The sequence below is a fragment of the Trachemys scripta genome, chromosome 18, assembly GCF_013100865.1.
Source record: "Trachemys scripta elegans isolate TJP31775 chromosome 18, CAS_Tse_1.0, whole genome shotgun sequence".
NCBI lineage: Eukaryota > Metazoa > Chordata > Testudines > Emydidae > Trachemys > Trachemys scripta.
Window position 1 is genome coordinate 1005285 of NC_048315.1, and position 22278 is coordinate 1027562.

The 22278-nt window shown below is 49.1% G+C and overlaps 1 protein-coding gene across 3 annotated transcripts in view; it reads right to left on the reverse strand.

Moving 5' to 3' along the window:
• Positions 1 to 22278, reverse strand: part of SMG6 (SMG6 nonsense mediated mRNA decay factor) — a 147367-nt gene that overhangs the window by 97698 nt on the left and 27391 nt on the right. For all 3 annotated transcript variants that reach the window (XM_034752733.1, XM_034752732.1, XM_034752731.1), the window contains exons 9-10: positions 12590 to 12651; positions 4787 to 4932 (exon numbers count right to left, since the gene is read on the reverse strand). In XM_034752733.1, coding sequence (XP_034608624.1) covers positions 4787 to 4932; positions 12590 to 12651 — 208 coding nt within the window. The remainder of the gene's footprint in view (positions 1 to 4786; positions 4933 to 12589; positions 12652 to 22278) is intronic.

Below are 22278 nucleotides of genomic sequence, written 5' to 3' on the forward strand. Positions count from 1 at the left end.
TCACCAAGCCTGGCCGAATCTCTGCTCTGATTCTCCTCTGGCTCCAGGTGCTCTACTATGGAAAACGCAGAGAACAGGCCAGCTGAGCTTTACCACAGAGAGGGGGAATTAGGAGAAAGGGCTGAGCTCCACTTCCCAACCAGGGCGATCACACCGCTGCTTCTGCTAACTGGAGTCTGAGGTTTCATTAAGCCTCGTTTTAAACCTAATTTTAAAACTCCACCAAACCAAGGCTGCTGTCCACAGCAGTGTTTTATTTTTAAACTAGCTCGAATGCACCGGACCCCTTTGGGCTCAGCTCCCAGCACCTTCTTTGTGCTCCAATACGCATGATGTGGTTAGACCCTCACGAAAAGCCATTGAGATGCGGCTGCAGTAGATGAGCAGTAAGTGTTTCCGGCTGAGCCTTTTTTCCGATGCTGCAGTTAGCTCGTCAAGCAAAGCCTGATCCCGTGCGGGAAACCAAGCGAGTGCTGAAGAGACACTCGGAGACGGGCCCAGGGCTGCCGCCAAGGGTAGACACTGCTCGCCCTTCCAACATCTCAAGGGCTATTTTAAGGGTTCACAGGTCTAGCTCGCAAGTCCGAGTATTTGCGGTCACTAAAGCGAAGCCCACAATGCGCTCAGCACAGAGCCGCACACAGGAGCAGGATGGCAGGGGAGCTGTCTGTTTGGTAACAGACTAAGTACATAATGAATTCAGTTGAGAATTACATGAGTGATGCCTCCTTCTCCAGCTGTGCACAGATGCTGAACGAGGGGGAGGGTCTCACACATACCTGGGGGCACAGATACTTTGCACTACCATACAGATTCCTTTATCAGATGATGTCTTTCAGTGGACCTGGCAGGAACTGGTGCAGAGAAGGTCTATGCACCGGACAGTTCTGCTAAGCACTAGCTTGCTCCTTTCCACATGTGCACAGCAGTGGCTAGAGGGTGTGTAATGATGGTTCGCCATGCTGCTCCAGAGGCCCCCAGAGCACAGTTCCATGGCGTATAGGGGTGGGACTCTCCCCAGCCTGCAGCCCAACCCCGTGCAGCACTGCCACATCAGTTCTGTTGCCCTCCAGGCCCTATTTTTCCAGTGGGGGGAGGAGGGGAAGGAGTCTGACCTGTCTTCCTGTTCATGAGCCCAAAGCACTAACCCAGCCAGCAGTACCCAGCCCTGACTCTGCACGCCATTCCCCACACATGGGGCAACCCCCTCCCTTTCAGCCTGAGTTCCTCACAAACTCGAAAGAACAAATGCAACAAGACTGTGAGTGCCAGAAGGCATCCAGGTGCTGCAGCCTGATGCCTCACACCCAGAGCCAGGGAAATTTGCTGGGATTTCCGGGAAGTGTCTCTAGGGTGCCCTCTGCTGAGCCCCCAGGTTGGTGTGCATTTGTGTGGAATGTAGACCCATCGGGGAGAGGGGAAGTTATTCCGGGGGTGGCCTATGAATAACATCCAGTGATTTATAGGAAGTATAATCCAATAATACAGTAAAATAAAACAGTGTGTCTGAGATGGGTTTGATTCCAGGAATTATAAAACAAATTATTAAAGAGAGAGAGAGAAAGAAAAAAGCCCCCGAGAGGCCAGATTGGAGTAAATTGGGCACAGATGGGCTGGGAGGGGGTTTCTCTCCCCACCGATATGCCCCTGCTGCAAGCACGGCTTCAATTAGCCCTTTCAGAAACCAGAGTTTTATTTCCCCAAATTACAGAATTAAAAAAAATTAAAATTCTTGGAGTGTCTGTGGTTTGGATAAAGGGATCCAAACTTCCTTGCGAGTCACATGTGCAGATGGCTACCAAACTACTAAACATGGCCACCCCAAAAAGGTCCCTGCCCTTCCCTGGGAGCCCAGGATGGCCTCAAAGGTATCAGCAGCCACTGACAGCTCACACTAGACGGGGCAGAACTGCACAAGCTGCAGCCTCGGATCCTGCGTCCAGTTCTCTTCTTCCCATTCCAGTCCAGGGTCTGCCACTGCACTACATGGCTCTGATCTGAGACAGCAGCTAGACCCTTCCTAACCCCGCTTCCACACGGGCGGCTGAGGGGCTGGCTCACTGGTGAATGGGTGCTCCATCAGGAGAAAAGACCCTGAGTGGGATTCTTGGCTCCACCTGGAGTCAAGTGAGATTCTGTCAATGAAAGCAGGGACAGGTAGCCTGACCCCAGGTCTGCTGCACCTTTGATAGCACCAGTCCAGCTCCCTCAGTATGAACAGCGATGGGAGCCCTAATGGGGAGGAGCCACACAGTCTAACCTTATTGAGAGCAGGTCTAATTGATACACAGCGGCAGCAGCTGGGAGGGAAGTTTTGAAAAGATTTTCGAGTACGGACAGGGGTCTTGGAGGCCTGGAAATCAACAGGAGCAAAGGGAAGGCTCACGATGGGCAGCAGGTCCATTCACAGCAGGAGCCCCAGGGCAGTGTAGGGAGCCTACGAATGAGTTCCCTCTCGGCCCTAGAGACAGCATAACTCCTGCTCTGAGCAGAGACCAGACAAAGACCACACCTGCAGGCATGTGTGCAGGACAGCACTGCCGTGCTCTCCCCGTGACGCACTGCCCAGCAGTGCAGAGGCTGGTGGGGAAGGCCGCTGAATGGAATCACTCGTGATTTGCCACTCCCTTCAGTGACTGTGCTGATGATAATTAAGGAAAGGTTTTAAGGCCTTTCAGCCTCCTCCATACACACAGATGCTGATCACCACAACACCCCCTCTTGCCGCTGTCCGTGCAAGTGCAACACACAGAAGGTGACTCATATGCTGGGAAATGGAAACATGCATCTTCCCACCAGCCATCACTGAAGTAAGCTCCCCTCAGCCCTCTGCCCACAGCAGCCCACACACCAGGGCGTGGAGCCAACGCCTCAGCTATGCACTGGGCACTTGGCAACAATGCAGCAAATGCTCTTGCATACATTTAAAACTCCAGGCCCTTTGCTTTGCCTCAGCATCCAGCTCTTTGTACCTCTCAGTACCATGAAATCGGCTCCAAACTCACATGGGACTTTGCCAGCATTCGACATATGCACACCCCGGAAATGTCAGGGATGTTCGGGCTGGCAACAAGCTCACTTTGACAATAGTATTTCTACCCCCGGAACGCGATCAGCAGTGTCCTAGGCTCTCAAACACGAGAGCCGAGCACAAGACCCCCGACAAACCCTCTAACACTGTCAGGTGGGAACTGCAGCATCCTCCAATTCACAGGCATCTCCTGAACACAGTCACTGGTTCCAGGCACTCACTACTGAACCCCCAGCAGGAAAGGGGTTGCTCTCTCCAGAGACCGGAGGCTGGGTGCAGCAGGCACCTACTCACTTAGGAGATAGGGACCCTTAAGAACATTTGGGCTTATTTCACATAGCGAGAGAAGAGACAGCCTCAGCTCCCTCCCCCTGGCCTGCATCCCCTTGGAACTGGGGTCCGAGTGCAGGACTGGGAGTCAAGACACCTGCAAGCTCTGCCTGTGGTTTGCAGCATGAGCTTGGCCAGGACCCTTTCCTACTCTGTGCCCGTCCCTGCAACTGTAGCACAGGGATAAGGACAATGACCTGCCTCCCAGGGGGCTGAGAGGAGGCATTTGCTCATGTTTGTAAAGTGCTTTGCAGCTGGGAAAGAGAAACACTCCATCTGGTTAGCTGGCATCTAGCAGAGCGGCTCATGAGCCCAACCTAGGCAACCACACTTGTGACTCAGGAAGATGCCTGGGAAGCAGGCTGGGGTGCAGCTATTTCTCCAGCACACACTTCACCCAGTCAGCTCATCTCGTCCCCAGTCACTTCGTCTGGCACTACAAGGAGCCTACTGCTCGCAGAGGAAAAGCTGAAATCACGCGCTTTTGGGGGCAGGGATTGTGTCTCATTGTGTCTGTAAGAACCCAGCACTCTGGCCACAACTGCAGTGGGAGAGGCCTTGCCCCCTTCCGAATCTAAACATCCAGCAGCTGGTGCTCTTCCTGCCCTGGGAGTGCACGTCCAACCCCACTGTCATTCCGTACGGCTGCAAACAAACCGGCAACTGGCACCTCAGCCGCACTCGGAGTTCTCTGCAGTGCGCTTGAGGAAAGGCACTCAGCCCCGGAGCTCAGAGAACACTGGGTCTGGGGACAGCCACTTGGTCAATAGCCTCTAGGCTATAAAGGGAGAGGAGCCAACACACCCAGCCCAAGAGGGACTGGAGAGATGCAATCACACCCCATCTGGACACACTTGCTGTGTTTCCCAGCTGGCTCTGTCTGGGGCGAGCCTCCTTTCCTGGCCCTTCAGTTACCGCCTCCAGCAGCTACCTACAGGCAGCCACTGGACTGGGCATGCTCCCCCAGAGCTGTCCCTTGAAGGCCACGATGATGCCTCCGGAGAGCAGCTGTCTTCAGGCCTGCCTCTAAGCGCCAGTGCAAGGCTCCGAGCGGGGCCAGAGACAGATGCTGGGAAAGCATGTCAGGAAATCATTCAGTTCTTAGGGACAGGCTCTAAGTGAGGTGTAACGGATTGCACATCCTCCTCCTCCACAACACTCTTCTGCCTGACTCCAGGAAGACACCCCCAAGCTTTTCCCCACTCAGAACAGAGCAGCACTTTCTGGGAAGAGGCCCTGAGATCCTGGCCTCAGGGCCCTTTCTACTGCCTTCCACACAGCAGGCAGGCAAAGACAGCTCTGCCTCTCTGAAGGCTGCTCGTTCAGTATCCCTCCCCTGCTCTTCTCCAGCCACATGGATTTAATCACTCGCCACACAGAACAGGGCACAACTCCCCAGCCCCCCTCCTTGACAACACGTGGTACCTTTGGGCTGGGAGTTGTACACCGCAAACATGTTGATAGCCATGAGCTGCAGCATGCGGGTGCTTCCGATGGGAGGAGGGCTGTGCTTCAGCAGCACCTGGAACTCCCTCAGCACCTCTTCTGTCACTGACGGGAACGTCTCCATCCTGCAGGCAGAAAGAGAACAACAGGAATGCTTGCGCCAAGGCCTCGGTAACAGTGAGGAGGGGACAGAGGGAGACCCTCACCAGCTCTTGCCTGTCTGGGATAGCCACCCCACCCATCAGCTGCAGGGGAGCAGCAGCCCATGGAGTGCTGGAGCTGGCAGACAGAATGGAGAAGTCAGCCTGACCCACACCCATGGAGTCGGGGGCAACTGACTTTGTAAACATCATCTGTTTAAGAGAGCCACTTCCTGCTGAGGAAAGTGCTCCCCGTGTGTGGGCTCTGTCACGCTGGCCCCAGCATATGGCGGGCAAGTGAGGACCCTCCACATTACCCAGCACCGGAACACTGGCATTGTCTCTCATCTGTGAGAGCCCCAACTTGGCCCCGGGAGAGGGATGTGGGGTCCCCTGCAGATTAAGAATCAGTCTCATTTAGATGCTGGTAGTCACTGTATGAAAACCAGTGTCAAAACCACAGCTGTTTCCTGAAACACACACAGCTACTATCACTCATCAAGAAGGACCAGCCACCAGATGCAATGCCACAGCTTTGAGCAAGGCGTCTTTTCAACACCAAAGGCCTTAGCAGTTACAGGCACCTTCATCCAAGGAAACCCAACACATTGATGCTGCTCTTCATTTAGTATCACTCTTTATATAGCCCCCAAAGGGTGCTAGCTATTCTACAGCCCTGAGTAAGACAGATCCCTGCCTCCAAAGGGTTCACAAACTAATGGCAGACAGATTCTTCCAGGCTGTGCTCAGTCCAGCCGTGCTGCCTCTTCTCAGCTTCTTCAGGGGGTGTCTACTAGAGGGGATTTTCATAGATTCCAAGGCCACTGTGACCACTGAGTCTGAGCTCCTGTATAACACAGGCCATAGACTTCCCCACACTAACTCCTTGATTTAAAGCTTGCCAGTGATGGAGAACCCACCACAACCCTTGGTCAATTGCTCCAGTGCTCAATTACTCTCACCTTTAAAAATGTACACTTTATTTCCAGACTCAATTTCTCTACTTTCAGCTGCCAGCTATTGGATCGTGTTAGACCAGCAGGTCTCAACCCACAGGCTGCATGTGGCCCAATTAGCACACAGCTGTGGCCAAGCTGTGTGCTAAAATTCAAATTTTGCCACTCTGGTCTGGCAGGGAGCAGGGCTGGCTGAGGGGGAGACAGCCTATTGCAGACTGCATCTGTGCTCCTGCCAGCAGAGGGCTGGTGAGTGCCGTAGGGCAGGAGGCAGGAGAGTAGGTCTGTGGCTGGGGGGAGGAGAGGCTCTGGGAACTAAGGGGTTTGCCCCAGATTTTAGGTGGGGCTCTGCTCCTGGCCCCCCTTCTCGGGTCCTGTCTGCCGGCCCCGCTGGGGGCTCCACTCCTGGCCCGGTGCTGGGTTTTGCCCGGCCCCGCGCCATGGGGTCTGGAGCCCGACTTTTGCCCTGCGCTGCGAGATCCAGGTCTGGGTCCCTGCTTCTGCCCAGCCCCACGCCACGGGGTACGGGTCTGGGTCCCGGTCCCTGCTCCTGCCTGGCCCTGCACCATGGAGTTCAGGTCTGGGTCCCTGCTCCTGCCCAGCCCCACACCACAGGGTCCTCTTCGGCCCTGTGCAGCAGGATTTGGGTCCGGCTGCCTGGACTGCACCCAGGGCTCCACACCTGGCCCTGCTCTGGGCAGGGGCACTGGTCATAGGCCATTGTGGGTGGTTTTAGGGTGGAGGGGGGCTGAGGTTCTCAGCCTGAGCCCCACTTAACACATTGTGGGCTGCATTAACAGGTTGAGAACCACTGGGTTAGATCTTTCTCTGCTAGACTGAAGAGCCCGTTAGTAAATATTTGTTCCTGTTGTAGGTACTTACAGACTGTAATCAAATCACCCCTTAACCTTCTTTTTGCTGAACAAAACAGACTGAGCTCCTTGAGTCTAACACTACAAGGCAGGTTTTCTAATCCTTGTAATCAGTCTCATGGCTCTTCTCTGACCCCTCTCCAATTTATCAGCAACCTTCTTGAACTTTGGGCACCAAAACTGGACACAGTATTCCACCAGCGCCAAACACAGAGGTAAAATAACCTCTCTGCTCCTTGCGATTCCCGTTTGTGCTTCCAAAAGCATCACATTAGTCCTTTTGGCCAAAACGTCACATGGGGAGCTCATGTTCAGCTGATTATCCACCATGACTCCAAAATCTTTTTCAGTCACTGCTTCCCAGAGTCCCCCTTCCTGTAAGTATGGCCTACATTCTTTGGTCCTACATGTGTACTTTTACATTTAGCCATATTGAAATGCATATTGTTTGCCTGTGCCTAGTTTACCAAGCAATCCAGATCTTTCTGTAACAGTGACCTGTCCTCTTCATTGTTCATCACTCCCACAATTTTTGTGTCATCTGCAAACTTTATCAGTGATGATTTTATCTTTTCATCCTGCTCACTGATAAAAATGTTAAATAGCGTAGGGCCAAGAACAGATCCCTGAGGGACTCCAATAGAAACACACCTGCTCAGTGATGATGATTCCCTATTTACAATTACATTTTCAGACCTGTCAGTTAGCCAGCTTTTAATCCATTTAATATGGGCCAATTATTTATATTTCTAGTGGTTTTAATCAAAATGTCATGCGGTACCAAGCCAAACCCCAGACAGTAGTTTAAGTATATTACATCAACACTATTACCTTTATCAACCAAACTTGTAATCTCATAAAAAAAAGTTATCAAGTTAGTTTGACCTATTTTCCATAAACCCATGTTCATTTTGTTAATTACATTACCTTCCTTTAATTATTTATTAACTGAGTCCTGTATCAACTGCTCCATTATCGTCTCTGGGATCAGTGTCGGGCTGACAGGTCTATAATGACATGGTCCATCCTGTTGACCCTTTTTAAATATTGGTACAACATTAGCTTCCTTCTAGTCTCCTGGCACTTCTCCAGTGCTCCAGGACTTATTGAGAATCAACATGAATGGTCCAGGGAGCTCCTCAGCCAGCTCTTTTAAAGCTCTTGGATGCACGTTATCTGAACCTGCTGATTTAAAAATGTCCAACTTCACTAGTGTCTGTTAACATCCTCCAGAGATACTAGTGGACTGGAAAGAGTGTTACTCCCACCCTTACTGCTGAACTTCCCCAGCAAACCCACAACTGTTCTAGCAAGTGGTTCTGTCCTGGCGATAAGCCAATGCCAGGGCAGTGTGCCGGGATGACCGCCAGCTCCAGTCAGCAGTGCCCTTCCAGAGATGCACAGGAAAGCTGAAATCCATCCTGGGAAAAGCAGGGCAGCCTCAGCGTCAGAGTAGTTGAGTGCAGGGGCCTCCAGGACATGCCCAGTTGTCACACTCAGCAAATGTATAGTGATTTCCTTTATCCTCCCCCACACAGATTCAGACCTTGCAATGTGAGAAGGCTCCAGGCTGGATGAATGGGATGCTTCTGGTAACCCACAAGGACAATGTTTTTGGGCTTCCGCAACATCCTTTCAGGCTGGTTGGATCATCACTTGGGCCCTATCAAATTTATGGTCCATTTTGGTCAATTGCATGATCATAGGATTTTTAAAATTGTAAATTTCATGATTTTAGCTATTTGAATCTGAAATTTCAGTGTTGTATTATAGGGGTCCTGACCCAAAAAGGAGTTTTGTGTGTGTGTGTGGCGGGGGGGTCACAAGGTTATTGTAGGGGGGTTGCAGTACTGCTACCCTTACTTCTGTGCTGCTTCTGGCAGGGTGCTGCCTTCAGAGCTGGGCGCCGACCAACAGCCGCCACTCTCTGGCCACCCAGCTCTGAAGCTGGCAATACTATGATGCCCCTAAAATAACCTTGCAACCCTCCACAATTCCCTTTTGGGTCAGGACCCCCAATTTCATGGGCACCACATTACAAGAAAGATGTGGAGAAATTGGAGAGGGTCCAGAGAAGAGCAACAAGAATGATTAAAGGTCTTGAGAACATGACCTATGAAGGAAGGCTGAAAGAATTGGGTTTGTTTAGTTTGGAAAAGAGAAGACTGAGAGGGGACACGATAGCAGTTTTCAGGTATCTAAAAGGGTGTCATAAGGAGGTGGGAGAAAACTTGTACATCTTAGCCTCTAAGGATAGAACAAGAAGCAATAGGCTTAAACTGCAGCAAGGGAGGTTTAGGTTGGACATTAGGAAAAAGTTCCTAACTGTCAGGGTAGTTAAACACTGGAATAAATTGCCTAGGGAGGTTGTGGAAATATTTAAGAGTAGGTTAGATAAATGTCTATCAGGGATGGTCTAGACCAGGGGTCCCCAACATGGTGCCCGCTGGGGCGTCTAAGTGTGCCCGTGTACTGGCCGGCGGACAAGCATCTGCCAAAATGCTGCCGAGAAGCAGCAGCATCCAGATGCGTCACTGCCGAAATGCCGCCAGTTTTCGGCGGTATTTCTGCAGCAACGTCTCTGGATGACGGTGCTTCTTGGCGGCATTTTGGCAGCGATACCTATTGACGTTGCCGCTTGTTGGCGGCATTTCGGTGGATGCCACGGTCCTCCATGCTCGTCGTCTGGCGCCCGCCAGACAAAAAAGGTTTGGGACCCTGGTCTAGACAGTATTTGGTCCTGCTATGAGGGTAGGGGACTGGACTTGATGACCTCTCGAGGTCCCTTCCAGTCCTGGAATCTATGAATCTATGAATTTGAGAAACGCTGGTCCCCCCCCCGAAATCTGTATAGTATAGTGTAAAACAGGGGTTGGCAACCTTTCAGAAGTGGTGTGCCGAGTCTTCATTTATTCACTCTAATTTAAGGTTTTGCGTGCCACTAATAAATTTTAACGTTTTTAGATGGTCTTTCTTAAGTCTATAATATACAACTAAACTACTGTTGTATGTAAAGTAAATAAGGTTTTTAAAATGTTTAAGAAGCTTCATTTAAAATTAAATTAAAATGCAGAGCCCCCCGAACCGGTGGCCAGGACCCGGGCAGCATGAGTGCCACTGAAAATCAGCTCGTGTGCCGCCTTTGGCACGCGTGCCATCGGTTGCCTACCCCTGGTGTAAAAGCACACAAAAGACCAGATTTCATGGCAGGAGACCAGATTTTATAGTCCGTGATGCGTTTTTCATAGCCGTGAATTTGGTAGGGCTCTAATCATCACAGATCCAACAACATCCTCTGAGTGCAATCTGCTCTACTTTTAAAGGCTGTGCTTCACGGTGCCTTTTAAAACCCAGCGTCAGGACATCCCATACCCTCCGCACTGTGTGCGAAAACAGCACAAAGCCATCCGCTGCATCAAATACTGGCTGCTACAACAGCCCTGCAGAATGGGGCTGGCCCCGTTCAGCAGTCAAGCTGCTCCCCCAGGAAGAGGCAGCATTCCTGGTGTTTGGGATCGTTTCTAAAGGCCTCCGGATTTCGATAGAGACTCATGTACCGTGTACAACTCACCACAGAGCCAACATCCTGTGAGTGCAAACAAGGCCCAGATCTCAGCACGGCAAAAGGCCCCTTTGCAGGATGGATTTCTCCCCCATTTGTTCCTTTCTTACAAAAGGAAATGAACGTTATTGTCATGTTTGGACTCTGGAAGGCTCGAAGGAGTGACGGCTTCATCAACCCAGGCAGCTGTGCTTTGATACTCTAGCACATCTGGTAGCGTGTGTGGTAAGCCCACTGAGCTCAGAGCCCAGCAGGTTAGCAGTGAAGTGGAAGTCTTCACTGAACTGCCTGCCTTTGGTTTTAGCAGTGAGACATTCTAATTAATGCCACAAAACACGGCCATGCCATCCACAGTTTAATGATCTAAGCACAAACAGTAGGTCTGATCTATTTTTCCCCATTCACCTATTTTAAGCCCAGAAGCTGTTTAGCACCACCAGCTGATTTCCCTTCCTGGGGCTTGATATTACTTTCAAGTTTCTTTAATAAGAACAGCAGGGAGAGAGTCTGTCATTAAACATACTTGGATTTTTTTTAAATGGCTGTCCTGGGAAGTGACCTCCTAAAATGCTGCATCTTAATTTCATGAAAGTCTCAGGAGACAAATCTGCAAGCGATCACCACAACATCCCCATTAATCCATCCTGCTGGCAAGCGTTCAAACCATAACTCAGCCATGAGCACGGCCTCAGCAGAGCTCAGGACAGGCAGGTCCTTGGACACAATGCCCTCAGGCAGAGAAACACGATTCAGTTACTAAAAGTTCCATCTGCCCTTTTTTCTCCATCCACGAGGACATCCAGTTCTTTGACTCCTCACTCCAGGCCAACATGCTGCCCACATTCAGATAAACAGTGCCTCATGACACAGACTGCGATTCACATTGTTAGCCATGAGCCGCTCAAAAGACTCACTCTCCACTGAATTAGCCAGAGTGGCTCCTACTTTGCATTGCGATGGGAAGATCCTGAAATCAAACTGAAAGACAACAGAAACTGCAGGTACCTGTGGCTTCAGAGGCATAGTTTGATCAGCCAGCTTGGAACGTAAGCTCCTTGGGGTAGGAACTGCAGCTCTACACCAAGCCAAGCTCTCTGCTAGTGTTCTCCACCACTATTAACGAACACATCCTCCAGCCCATAACACTGGGGAGGGCTTTCCAGGGAAGGGCTGATAGACAGGCCCTGGCTAGAGCAAGAAACTACATTGCCTGAGTCAAAAGAATTTGCTATACCAGAAAGGACAATGAGCCAGTCAGGCCAGTGCGGGGGTCTCAGGTGGCCTGTAACAAGTCTCAGTCTGGTAACTGGTAACAAACGGCTCTATCAGAGACGGCAGGAGCCGATATTGAACCCTGGTTACAATATCAACCTCTAGGCCACTGGGGGCAAGAGAAGAGATGGAACACGCTGCTGAGCAGGCAGCTCCCATCTGAAGGCACATTACACAGAGAGCAACTCAGGGTGTTTGGGTTGAGAAATAGGTCCCACCACAACACCAGACACTAAGCAAAGACACAAGCACTTAGCACCACAGGCACCTGACAGTAACAGGCCCAGCTCAGATGACTCACAGAGACACTCGTGCTCCCTGGGTCAGATGCGAATCCCCCAGGCTGGGATCTCAGCCCAGGCCTGAGCAGACTCGCAGTAGTTCAAGGAGGGCCATTGAATTATTTGACTCCCCATTATGCCAAACATGCTAAGAGCACTTTTTATAAATGAGTTCCCACTGCCAGGGTAGCGCTTAACCAACAGCCTCCAGGAAAAAGGAGCCGAAGTGACTAAGGGATAGCGCTTGTCGCACCATTTCTGGACAGCAGGTGTGCAGTCACAGGAATGCAAATTCCTCAAGAAAAAACCACCTGAGCAGTCAGTGAGCCCTGGAGAAGCCAGGAGAGCAGCCTCTCTGCTGGGTGAATCTGGGAACAGTCATACAGAGGAGAGGACTGGGAGATCTGGGAAATGCAAAGCAGCTCCTGGGAGTTCCAGAGCCCACAGGGCTGGGCCAGGCCTATACGCCATCCCAGGGTCTGATAGGACACAGCCTCGAGGTGGGTGAGAGAGAAAAAGCCCAAACAATAACCAGCACAGGACTGGAGGGCGGCTAAGGAGAAGAAGAACCAGGAGACTAGGCCTGCAAGAATTCACACCCTGTGCCCTCGGTTACAAACACAGCCTAGTTGCTAACAATATTAAATTCCAAAAAGACTTGTAATGTAGGAAAATAAAATAAACATCCTGCACACTTACCCAATCCTGGTAAACAGCTTCCCATGGGCATGGAGAAAACTGAGGATGAACCTTTTGTTCAGCTGCATGGGAAAAAAAGAGGAGAAAACAATTAAACTCTCCCCGATTTCCTGTGAATTAACAGAGTCCCTGGTGAGAGAATAACCTGGCCTGGATGTGGGGGGTGGGCACTGCAGATGGGAACCAAATGGACGTGCCCAGACTCTCACAAACACGATGCACATAGGCACAGGGCAAGTGCCAAACAGCTGGAGCGTGAAGCCAGGGGAGCAGGCTGGATGGACGCACAGCACCCTCTGCTGGCTACTGTGCCCATCTGCAGCGATCACAACAATCAACTTCTACTGGACAATATGCATCATTAGCCAGAAACAAAGCACCAGCAATGGTGCAGGTGATTTTACTGCATTGGGTGTTTATTTATCCTGCACTCAGCTCAATGCTGGGAATCCTTGCGACACCAGAAGCAGTAACTGCTACATAGCTGCTTCTGGTGCACTGCTCAAAACATCGCTACCACTTACCTGAATAAAGCCCTCACATCCGCTAGCCCCATCTGAAATAAGGGCCCCGCTGGTTTCTCTCTTCCCAAATAAGGACAATTTTGCTATGTCCAGGCATGAAAGATCTTTACCAGAGAGTCAGGGCAAACAAAGAAGAGGCTAGAGCAAGATAAATACAGTAAAAGCTGTGTTATCCAGCACTTTACCAACTGGAAAGCTCTAGAAACCAGCATTTCTGATAGGGTTGCCAGGTATCCAGATCCGGGCGGTGCTCACCTCGGGCGGCTCCCTGCAAGTGACGACAGTCCCTGCTGCTCCTAGCCAGCACCCCCCATCCTCCCAACATGCTGGATAACAAAGCTTTTACTGTAACATGTTTACAGGCCTCTGAGTCTGAGAGACCTCGGAGGGTATTTCTGGGAGGAGCCTGGGATGTAGAGGAGACAGATGCCTTCCCTGGGCACTCCTCCTTCCATCCATCACCTGTTAGACAGGGAGCTACGTTTCTATGTCACTGTGGAATTGTTTCAGAAGCAGCTCATGAGTTTACGAGTACAGACAATGAACTGATGGAATATACAGGGGTGTACTTGGTAGCCTTCACCTATGTCAGCATCCATACCTTAGAAAGAGAGGGTCACAGCCAGCCAGGCTGTAAAACACTGGGAGAAAAACTTTGGGGTGGGCTAAACTCTACAGGGCTTAAACGTATCCTGTTGGCTAAGTCTAGGCTCTAGAATGCATGTTATGATTTTTTTATAGGTAACCATTTATTTCCATCATTCTACTGGCTTCTTCTTGAATCTCAATTCTTTGTTAAATAAACTTATGCTTGTTTTCACTATAAACATATCTAAGTGCTGTGTGTTAAGCGGAGCAGTGATTCTGAGGTGAAACTGGTAAACTGACGTGTATTATTCCTTTGAGGGTAGCAGATCTGTGAATTCGGAAAGTGTCCGATGGATTTGGGCTGTCCACTCCCGGGAGCTGCCCTGAGGGAGAGTGGGTGGAGCGTGCCTGCACCAAGACAGAGGCGCCTGCGTAAGCTGAGAGGCAGTGCTTGTGTTGTCAGGGCTCCGCAGCAGGCACAGGCAAGGCCGGTGGTAGCCAGATGCCTCACAAGCCTGGGTGTCTGCAGGAAGTGTCACAGGTAATTTCATCCTGCTGCTCTAAATTCTCTCTGCAAGTTCAACTGGATATTGAACTTTTTCACTTCTCCTAAACTCTTTTGGACATTCTGTGTATGGTTAAGCAGTTATTGTGCTTCACCCGAGAAGCAGCTGCATTACAGTGCAGGAAAAACGGAACCCTATATGTCTTACCCTTCTTATTCACAGTGATGTTGTGAGGCTCATTTGCAAAGCCCTCAGATCCCGGGATGAAAGGGACTATTGAAGGACACAGCACTATTACAGCATGAGACAAAGAAATCAATCCAAAATACCCACTCCCTCGAGAACTGTCTGGAGAAGAGACACTGGCCAGGAAACCAGTAACAACCTGGATCCATTTGCAGGAGATGGCAGCTCTAACACATTCCTAGCTCTTCTATAGCACTTTCCACCTTTCAATCTCAAAGTGCTGTACAAAGGAGGGCAGTCTCATTGTCCCTATTTTACGATGGAGGAAACTGAGGCACAGGGAGTGAAGCAACTTGTTCAAGGTCGCCCAGCAGGCCAACGGCAGAGCTAGGAATTAAACTCAGGTCTCCTGAGTCCCAGTCAAGTGCCTTATTCCCTAGGCTGTAAAGACTCCACTGCTAGCAGGGAACTGAATTTCTCAGAGTCCTGGCAGTGCTGAAGAACCTGTACAAATGTGGAATGAGAGGGCAGCTCAGGAGGGTCCCAGTTTGCTGGGTATTTACCGGGCATGATGGTCCCAGATCCGACACTAATTACCTCTCCTCTTGTTTGCTTTATTCTCCAGCCTACACCCATTATTTTGAAATAATGGGTGTAGGCTGGAGAATAAAGCAAATAATGTGCAGTGGGGCTGCTCAATTAGGTATAATTAGGCTTGACCTGAATTCCCCCAGGACCCATGCAGGAGAGCAATGCCCTGCTGCAGCGTCGCTCCTGGGCCATGTGTGAGCTTAAACATAAAATCTGCTCGTAAAAAGCCCTAGACCAATTAAACTGGCCCCTGCAGCCAGGGGCTCTCACTCACTCACTAGCTAGCTATTTTGCTGTGGCCCTGAAGCACCCCTTGCGTTGAAACTTGACTTCACTTGCCACCATTTTATGAACTCTGCAGATGAAACCCAGGGACTCGAGGAACACTTGGCCAGCCGGTTAAAGAGCAACTGGCAGGGCAGAGCAAGAAGCAATGTCCAGTGAGGGCCCTAATACATTGTACCTGCCCAGTTTAAATATGACTTAAGCACAGGCAGCCTCTCCATTGCCCCTCTGAGGGGAAGCAAAACCACTCTGGGGTGCCAAGACCAGAAAAGAGCATTTAAGCCAAGAGAATGTGATGGGCAGGAGAAAGCTTGTAGGAGTGTTACCGCTGGTGGGTACTCCAGCTTCCTGGGTTGAGCCTCCCAGCCCCTACCATGTGCCCTAGTTAAGGAAAGCCCATCACTGGAGTGAGTCTCACTGCCCAGCGGGTGGATGAACCCAGAGCACAAATGGGTGGCTGGGACCCTGTCCTGCATGCTTTCTTCGACTGCTGGAGCATGGGAGAGGAATTCGCCACCTCCAGGATCCTTGAGGGGGGGAATAAGGACCAGGGTGACTGAGCTCCCTCCATCAACCTGCCCTTCCCCCCGCACGAGCCCACACGTGCCCGATGTTCTCACGGCAGCTCTACCAGAGCGTGTTTGCAGGCTGCATGTGTGTGACGAGAAGGGGGTGGGGAATATAGGTGGGGTAGGACAGAAACTCTTCCTCCAGCCCCACTCCCAGCCCACAGCCCTAAAGAATTCTCAGCCTGCAGCCACTGCACCCATTTACTGGCAGTGGGGGAGTGGCAAAACTCCCCACCATGAGTGGAAAATGACACATGCACACCATGGGGAAGCGTGTACCAGATTCTTCCCACACAGAATGAACCAGTCTTTTCGGAGGCAGGGGAGGGGGTAAACAGTATCCCAGCTCCACTCCCTTCAGCAGGGAGCACCAAGCTGCAGTCCAGTGCACTGCTGCCCACTCCCAAAGGGCTGGATGGCTGCAGACAGAATCCATGTGCTAAGTGGGAGCCATGTGGACATGGTGAATGTTTCGAGGAAGTGGAAGCCAGAACGCACACAGAACACCTCTGGGAAAAGAGCATGTTTCATGCTAACCAGCATCTGCAGCACCAGCCATCTGGCAGGCCTGGGCAGAGAAGAGCCTATGCGCCCTGTGCGGTAGCTGCACACATGGGCAGCCCCTCTCTCACTTGTTTCAACCCAACTTCTACCCCACAGCCTCAGCTTCTGATGAGCTAATCGCTTGACAAGGAGATGAAAGTTCCAGAGTTCAACCTAAGGCCACTGGCTGCTTTGACTGGGCTCCTCTCTGAATGACTCTTTCCCTCGTGACTCACCTGCCAGTCAGTCCCTGGGAGCCCTCCTGCTCATCCAGTCAAAAGCTGCTTCTCACAGCAATAGGGAACAGTGACTTCCACTGAGCAGCACAGGGCTCTGGGGCTGGGGAAAGAGGAAGTCACATCACCTGCTGCACTCATGTGGGGGAGGGGAACACTTCCCCAAACCAGGGTAATGAGCTTCTTACCCTGAGGCAATGAACGCAACCCAGGGACCTGGGCAGAGGGCGAGGGCAGTTAGCAGGGCTGGGAAGGGACTCTCTTCCTTGCAACTTCCTCAACCCTTCCACCAGCCTCCAGTGCTGAAGGGCAGAGTGCCACAAGAGGCTTCTGCAAGGTGCTCTGGGGAGAGAAGGGCCGTGAGGACACACACTTTATATGGCATGTGCCATACACCTCCAGATCAAAGGGAAGAACAAGTTCCCTGAACATACAGCTTATTGCACTCTGCAGTGGGCTCCCCATCCATGTCTGAGCGGACAGGTACACTGTACCAGCCAAACGGAGTTCTTAGCAGCCCCCAGCCAGGTCATGGGGAAGTGGCACTGGGTTTGCAGCACTCTCTGGGGAAGATGTAAGGAATGGCCTTCAGAGTAAGAATATAAGAATGACCACACTGAGTCAGACCAATGGTCCACCTAGACCAGTATCTTGTCTCCAACAGTGCTCGGTGCTAGATGCTTCAGAGGGAATGAACAGAACATGGCAATTTATCAAGCGATTCATCCCATCGTCCAGCCTCAATTTCTGGCAGTCAGATGTTTAGGGACACCCAGAGCATGGGTTGTGTCTCTGCCCAGCCTGGCTAATAGCCACTGATGGACCATCCTCCATTAACTTACCTAGTTCTTTTCTGAACCCAATTTTACTTTTGCCCTTCACAACATCCCCTGACAATGAGTTCCACAGACTGCCTGTGTATAGTGTGACAAAATACTTCCTTGTGTTTTAAACCTGCTGCCTATTCATTTCATTGGGTGACCCCTAGTTCGTGTGTTACGTGGAGGAGTAAATAACACTTCCTAATTCACTTTCTCCAAACCAGTCATGATTTTATAGACCTCGCCCCCGTTAGTCATCCCTTTTCCAAGCTGAACAGTCCCAGTCTTTTTAATCTCTCCTCATATGGAAGCTGTTCCACCCCCTAGTCATTTTTGTTGCCCTTCTCTGTACCTTTGCCAATTGTAATATATCTTTTTTGAGATGGGGCGACCACATCTGCACGCAGTATTCAAGATGTGGGCGTACCATGGATTTATATAGTGGCATTGTGATATTTTCTGTCTTATTATCTGTGCCTTTCTTAATAGTTCCTAACATTCTCTTAGCTTTTTTGACTGCCGCTGCACATTGAGCAGATGTTTTCAGAGAACTATCCACAGTGACTCCAAGATCTCTTTCTTGAGTGGTAACAGCTAATTTAGACCCCATCATTTGGTATGTATGGTTAGGATAATGTTTTCCAATGTGCATTAGTTTGCATTTATCAACATTAAATTTCATCTGCTATTTTGTTGCCTAGTTTTGTGAGGTCCTTTTGTAACTCTTTGCAGTCAGCTTTGGACTTAACTAGCTTGAGTAATTTTGTAGTCTGCAATCTTCACCGCCTCACTGTTTATACCCTTTTTTTCCAGCTCATTTATGAATATGTTGAACAGCAAAGGTCCCCATGCAGATCCTTGGGGGATCCTAGTATTTCCCTCTCTCCACTGTGAAAACTAGTTTATTTCTACCCTTTGTTTCCCATCTTTTAACCAGTTACTGATCCATGACAGGACCTACCCTCTTATCCCATGACTGTTTACTTTGCTTAAGACTTTGGTGAGTCAAAGGCTTTCTGAAAGTCCAAGTACACTATATCCACTGGATCACCCTTCTCTACATGTTTGTTGACACCCTGAAAGAATTCTAATAGAGTAGTGAGGTATGATTTTCCTTTACAAAAGCCATGCTGATTCTTCCCCCAACCAATCGTATTCATATATGTGCCTGATAATTCTGTTCTTTACTACAGTTTCGACCAATTTGCCTGGTATTGAACTTAGGCTAACTGGCCTATAACTGCCAGGATCACCTCTGGAGCCTTTTAAAAAAATCAGTGTTACATTAGTTATCGTCCAGTCATCTGGTGCAGAGGCTGATTTAAGTGATATATTACATACCACAGTTAGAAATTCTGCAATTTCATATCTGAGTTCCTTCAGAACTCTTGGGTGATACCATATGGTCCTGGTGACATCTGACTGTTTAATTGATCAATTTGTTCCAAAACTTCCTCTACTGACACCTCAATCTTGGACAGTTCCTCAGATTTGTCACCTAAAAAGAATGGCTCGGGTGTAGGAATCTCCCTCACAACCTCTACAGTGAGGACCAATGCAAAGAATTCATTTAGTTTCTATGCAATGGCCTTGTCTTCCTTTAGCATCTTGACAGTCCAATGGCCCCACTGACTGTTTGGCAGACTTCCTGCTTCTGATGTACCTAACAAATATTTATTATTAGTTTTTGTGACTTTTGCTAGTTGCTCTTCAATTTCTTTTTTGGCCTGTCTAATTATACTTCTACACTTGCCTTGCCAGAGTTTATGTTCCTTTCTATTTGCCTCAGTAATATCTGACTTCCAATTTTTAAAAGATAACTTTTTGTTTCTAACCGCCTCTTTTACTCTGTTGTTTAGCCATGGTGGTATTTTTTTGACCTATTACTGACCTTTTTTTTTAATTTGGGGTATACATATAGTTTGAGCCTCTATTATGGTACTTTTAAAGAGTTTCCATGCAGCTGGCAGGCATTTCACTCTTGTGACTGTTCCTTGTAATTTCCATTTAACTAGCCTCCTTATTTTTGTGTAGCTCCCCTTTCTGAAGTTAAATGCTACTGTGGTGAGTTTCTTTGGTATTTTCCCCCTACAAGGATGTTACATTTAATTACTTTATGGTCGCTATTGGTGAGTGGTTCAGCTATAGTTACCTCTTGGACCAGATCCTGTGCCCCACTTAGGACTAAATCAAGAATTGCCTCTGCTCATGTGGGTTCCAGGGCTAGCTGCTCCAAGAAGCAGTCCTTAACGGTGCCTAGAAATTTTACCTCTGCATCCTATCCTGAGATAACATGTTCCCAGTCAATATGGGGATAGTTGAAATCCCCTATTATTCCTGGGTTTTCTGTTTTTTTGTAGCCTCTCTAATCTCCATGAGCGTTTCACAATCACTATCACTATCCTGGCCAGGTGGTCAGTAGTATATTCCTACTGCTATACTCTTTATTATTCAAGCATGGAATTGCTATCCATTGAGATTCTATGATCCTGTTTACATTTTAGATTTTTGCTATGCAGTCAAACCTCAGAGTTACGAACACCTTGGGAATGGTGATTGTTCGTAACTCTGAATAAAACGTTATGTAAACTTCCAAAAGTTTACAATTGAACATTGACTTAATACAGCTTTGAAACTTTACTATGCAGAAGAAAAATACTGCTTTTAACCATCTTAATTTAAATTAAACAAGCACAGAAACAGTTTCCTTCCCTTGTCTAATCTTTTTTTTAAAATACTTTCCATTTATTTTTTTAGTAGTTTACATTTAACACAGTACTGTACTGTATTTGCTTTTTTTTTTTGGTCTCTGCTCCTGACTGATTGCGTATTTCTGGTTCTAAATGAGGTGTGTGGTTGATCCGTCAGTTCGTAACTCTGGTGTTCATAACTCTGAGGTTCTACTGTATTTCACTCTCTGCTTTATTTCACATGTAATGCCACTCCCCCCGAATCCCTCAGTGTGACCTACTCTGTCATTCCTATATATTTTGTACCCTGGGATTATCATATCCTACTGATTATCATCATTCCACCAAGTAATGCCCATTATAACAATGTCCTCATTTAATACTAGGCACTCAAGTTCTCCCATCTTAGAATTTAAGCTTCTTGCAGTTGTGTACAAGCACTTCTAAAATGTGTGAATATTTAGTTGTCTGCCTTACATGTGGTGTAATTGAACGGGACTCTCTTTCATTTGACAGTTTCTCTTCAGTTCCTACCTGTACTTCATCAACTTCTATCCTTTCCTCTTCACTAGGATGCAAAATATCCCATTTAATAAATACTCCCCTAAGGGCTGCATCCGTCCAAACCATGTGCTCCTCCATACCTGTCAGCCCAGGCCTTCGTTTAAAAACTCTATGAACTTTTTAATCTTACATGCCAGCAATCTGGGTCCATTTTGGTTTAGGTGGAGCCCATCCTTCCTTTATAGGCTCCTCCTTTCCCCTTTTCTAATAAACCAAATTCCTCCTCCAAACACAATTGTTTCAGCCACGCATTGAGACCCTGCAGTTCTGCCTGTCTGGCTGGCCCTATGGATGGAATTAGAAGCATTTCAGGGAATGCTACCATGGAGCAGGGGGTTGACAATTCAGTAGAGGGCATTCCAGAAACACTGGTGTCCAAAACATTATGAGCATATAGTAAAGGTACCAGTTATAAAACCAAACCACCTAGTCAGGCAGAAGGGGGGGGGGGGGGACCTCACACACAGCTAGTACCTGAAGCTGAAAACAGCTCTTTCAGCTGTCTTGAGTCAGTATGTGAAGACAGACTAAACCCTCCCAGGAAGAGGCAACACCACCAGACAAAGCTGCCTACCTCTGTCCATGCAGCATTCAGACACTGCATCACCAAGCAACGGGACTTGTAGCATGGAAGGAATCTGCATTGATTAACAGCTGGAAGAGGGGCTAAGGAAACCAGGAGCAGATAAAAGACATACTAGACAAGCCATCTTAAATTACAGAAATGGCACAATGAGAATGCTCAGGTGACGCTCAGAACCTCTGCCAGACAGCCTAGTGCTGGTAGAGGCAAGGGGGGTGAGGGAATATTTGTTAATTGGACCAACGTCTGTTGGTGAACAAGACAAACTTTTAAGCTCCACAGAGCTCTTCTGCAGGTCAGGTATGTGGCGCTTGCAAGCTTGTCTCTTTCACCAACAGAAGTTGGTCCAATAAAGACATTACCTCACACACCTTGTCTCAACTAGAGCTGGTAAGACAGTTTAAGTGAAGGTTCAACACAGTCTCGAGTCAGAAGAGGGGAGAAAAAGAACCAATTTCAAGGGACTTTGCGCTGCTCAAGAAACGTCTCAAAACATGTCTCCCACTCAGTGCCACAACACAGGAAACACCATCAAGATGCACAAGAAAGGGAGTGGCAAGAACTGATGTGGGAACTAGAGGATCCAGCTCTCTACATGAGCAAAGAGCCATCCGGCTTGCTGCAAGGAGCCAGAACGAGTGCAGAGCTCTGGCACCTGAGCGTCAGCCCCAGCTGTGAACAAGGCACCAAATAAGGGAAGGATTCTGGCGCATCAACTCCCAAGGAAAAACTGTTTCAAGTTAAAAATTGTTCCTTCAGGTTTGGAACTAAATTTCTGTATCTGTTCTTTATCAAGTACAGCAAACTTTCCTCAACAGCAGCAAAGCTTCTGTGGAGCAGAAACTAGTGTCAGAATCAAAATGGGCTGCAAAAGACACGTCCATTAATCAAGAGACACCAGCTGCAAGACTGCATGAAGAGAACACATCACCTCCACTGGGAGGCTGTGAGCACAGCAGGCAGCTCTCCTAGGTCTAGGGTGTCCTCAGCTTGGGCTGCAGAC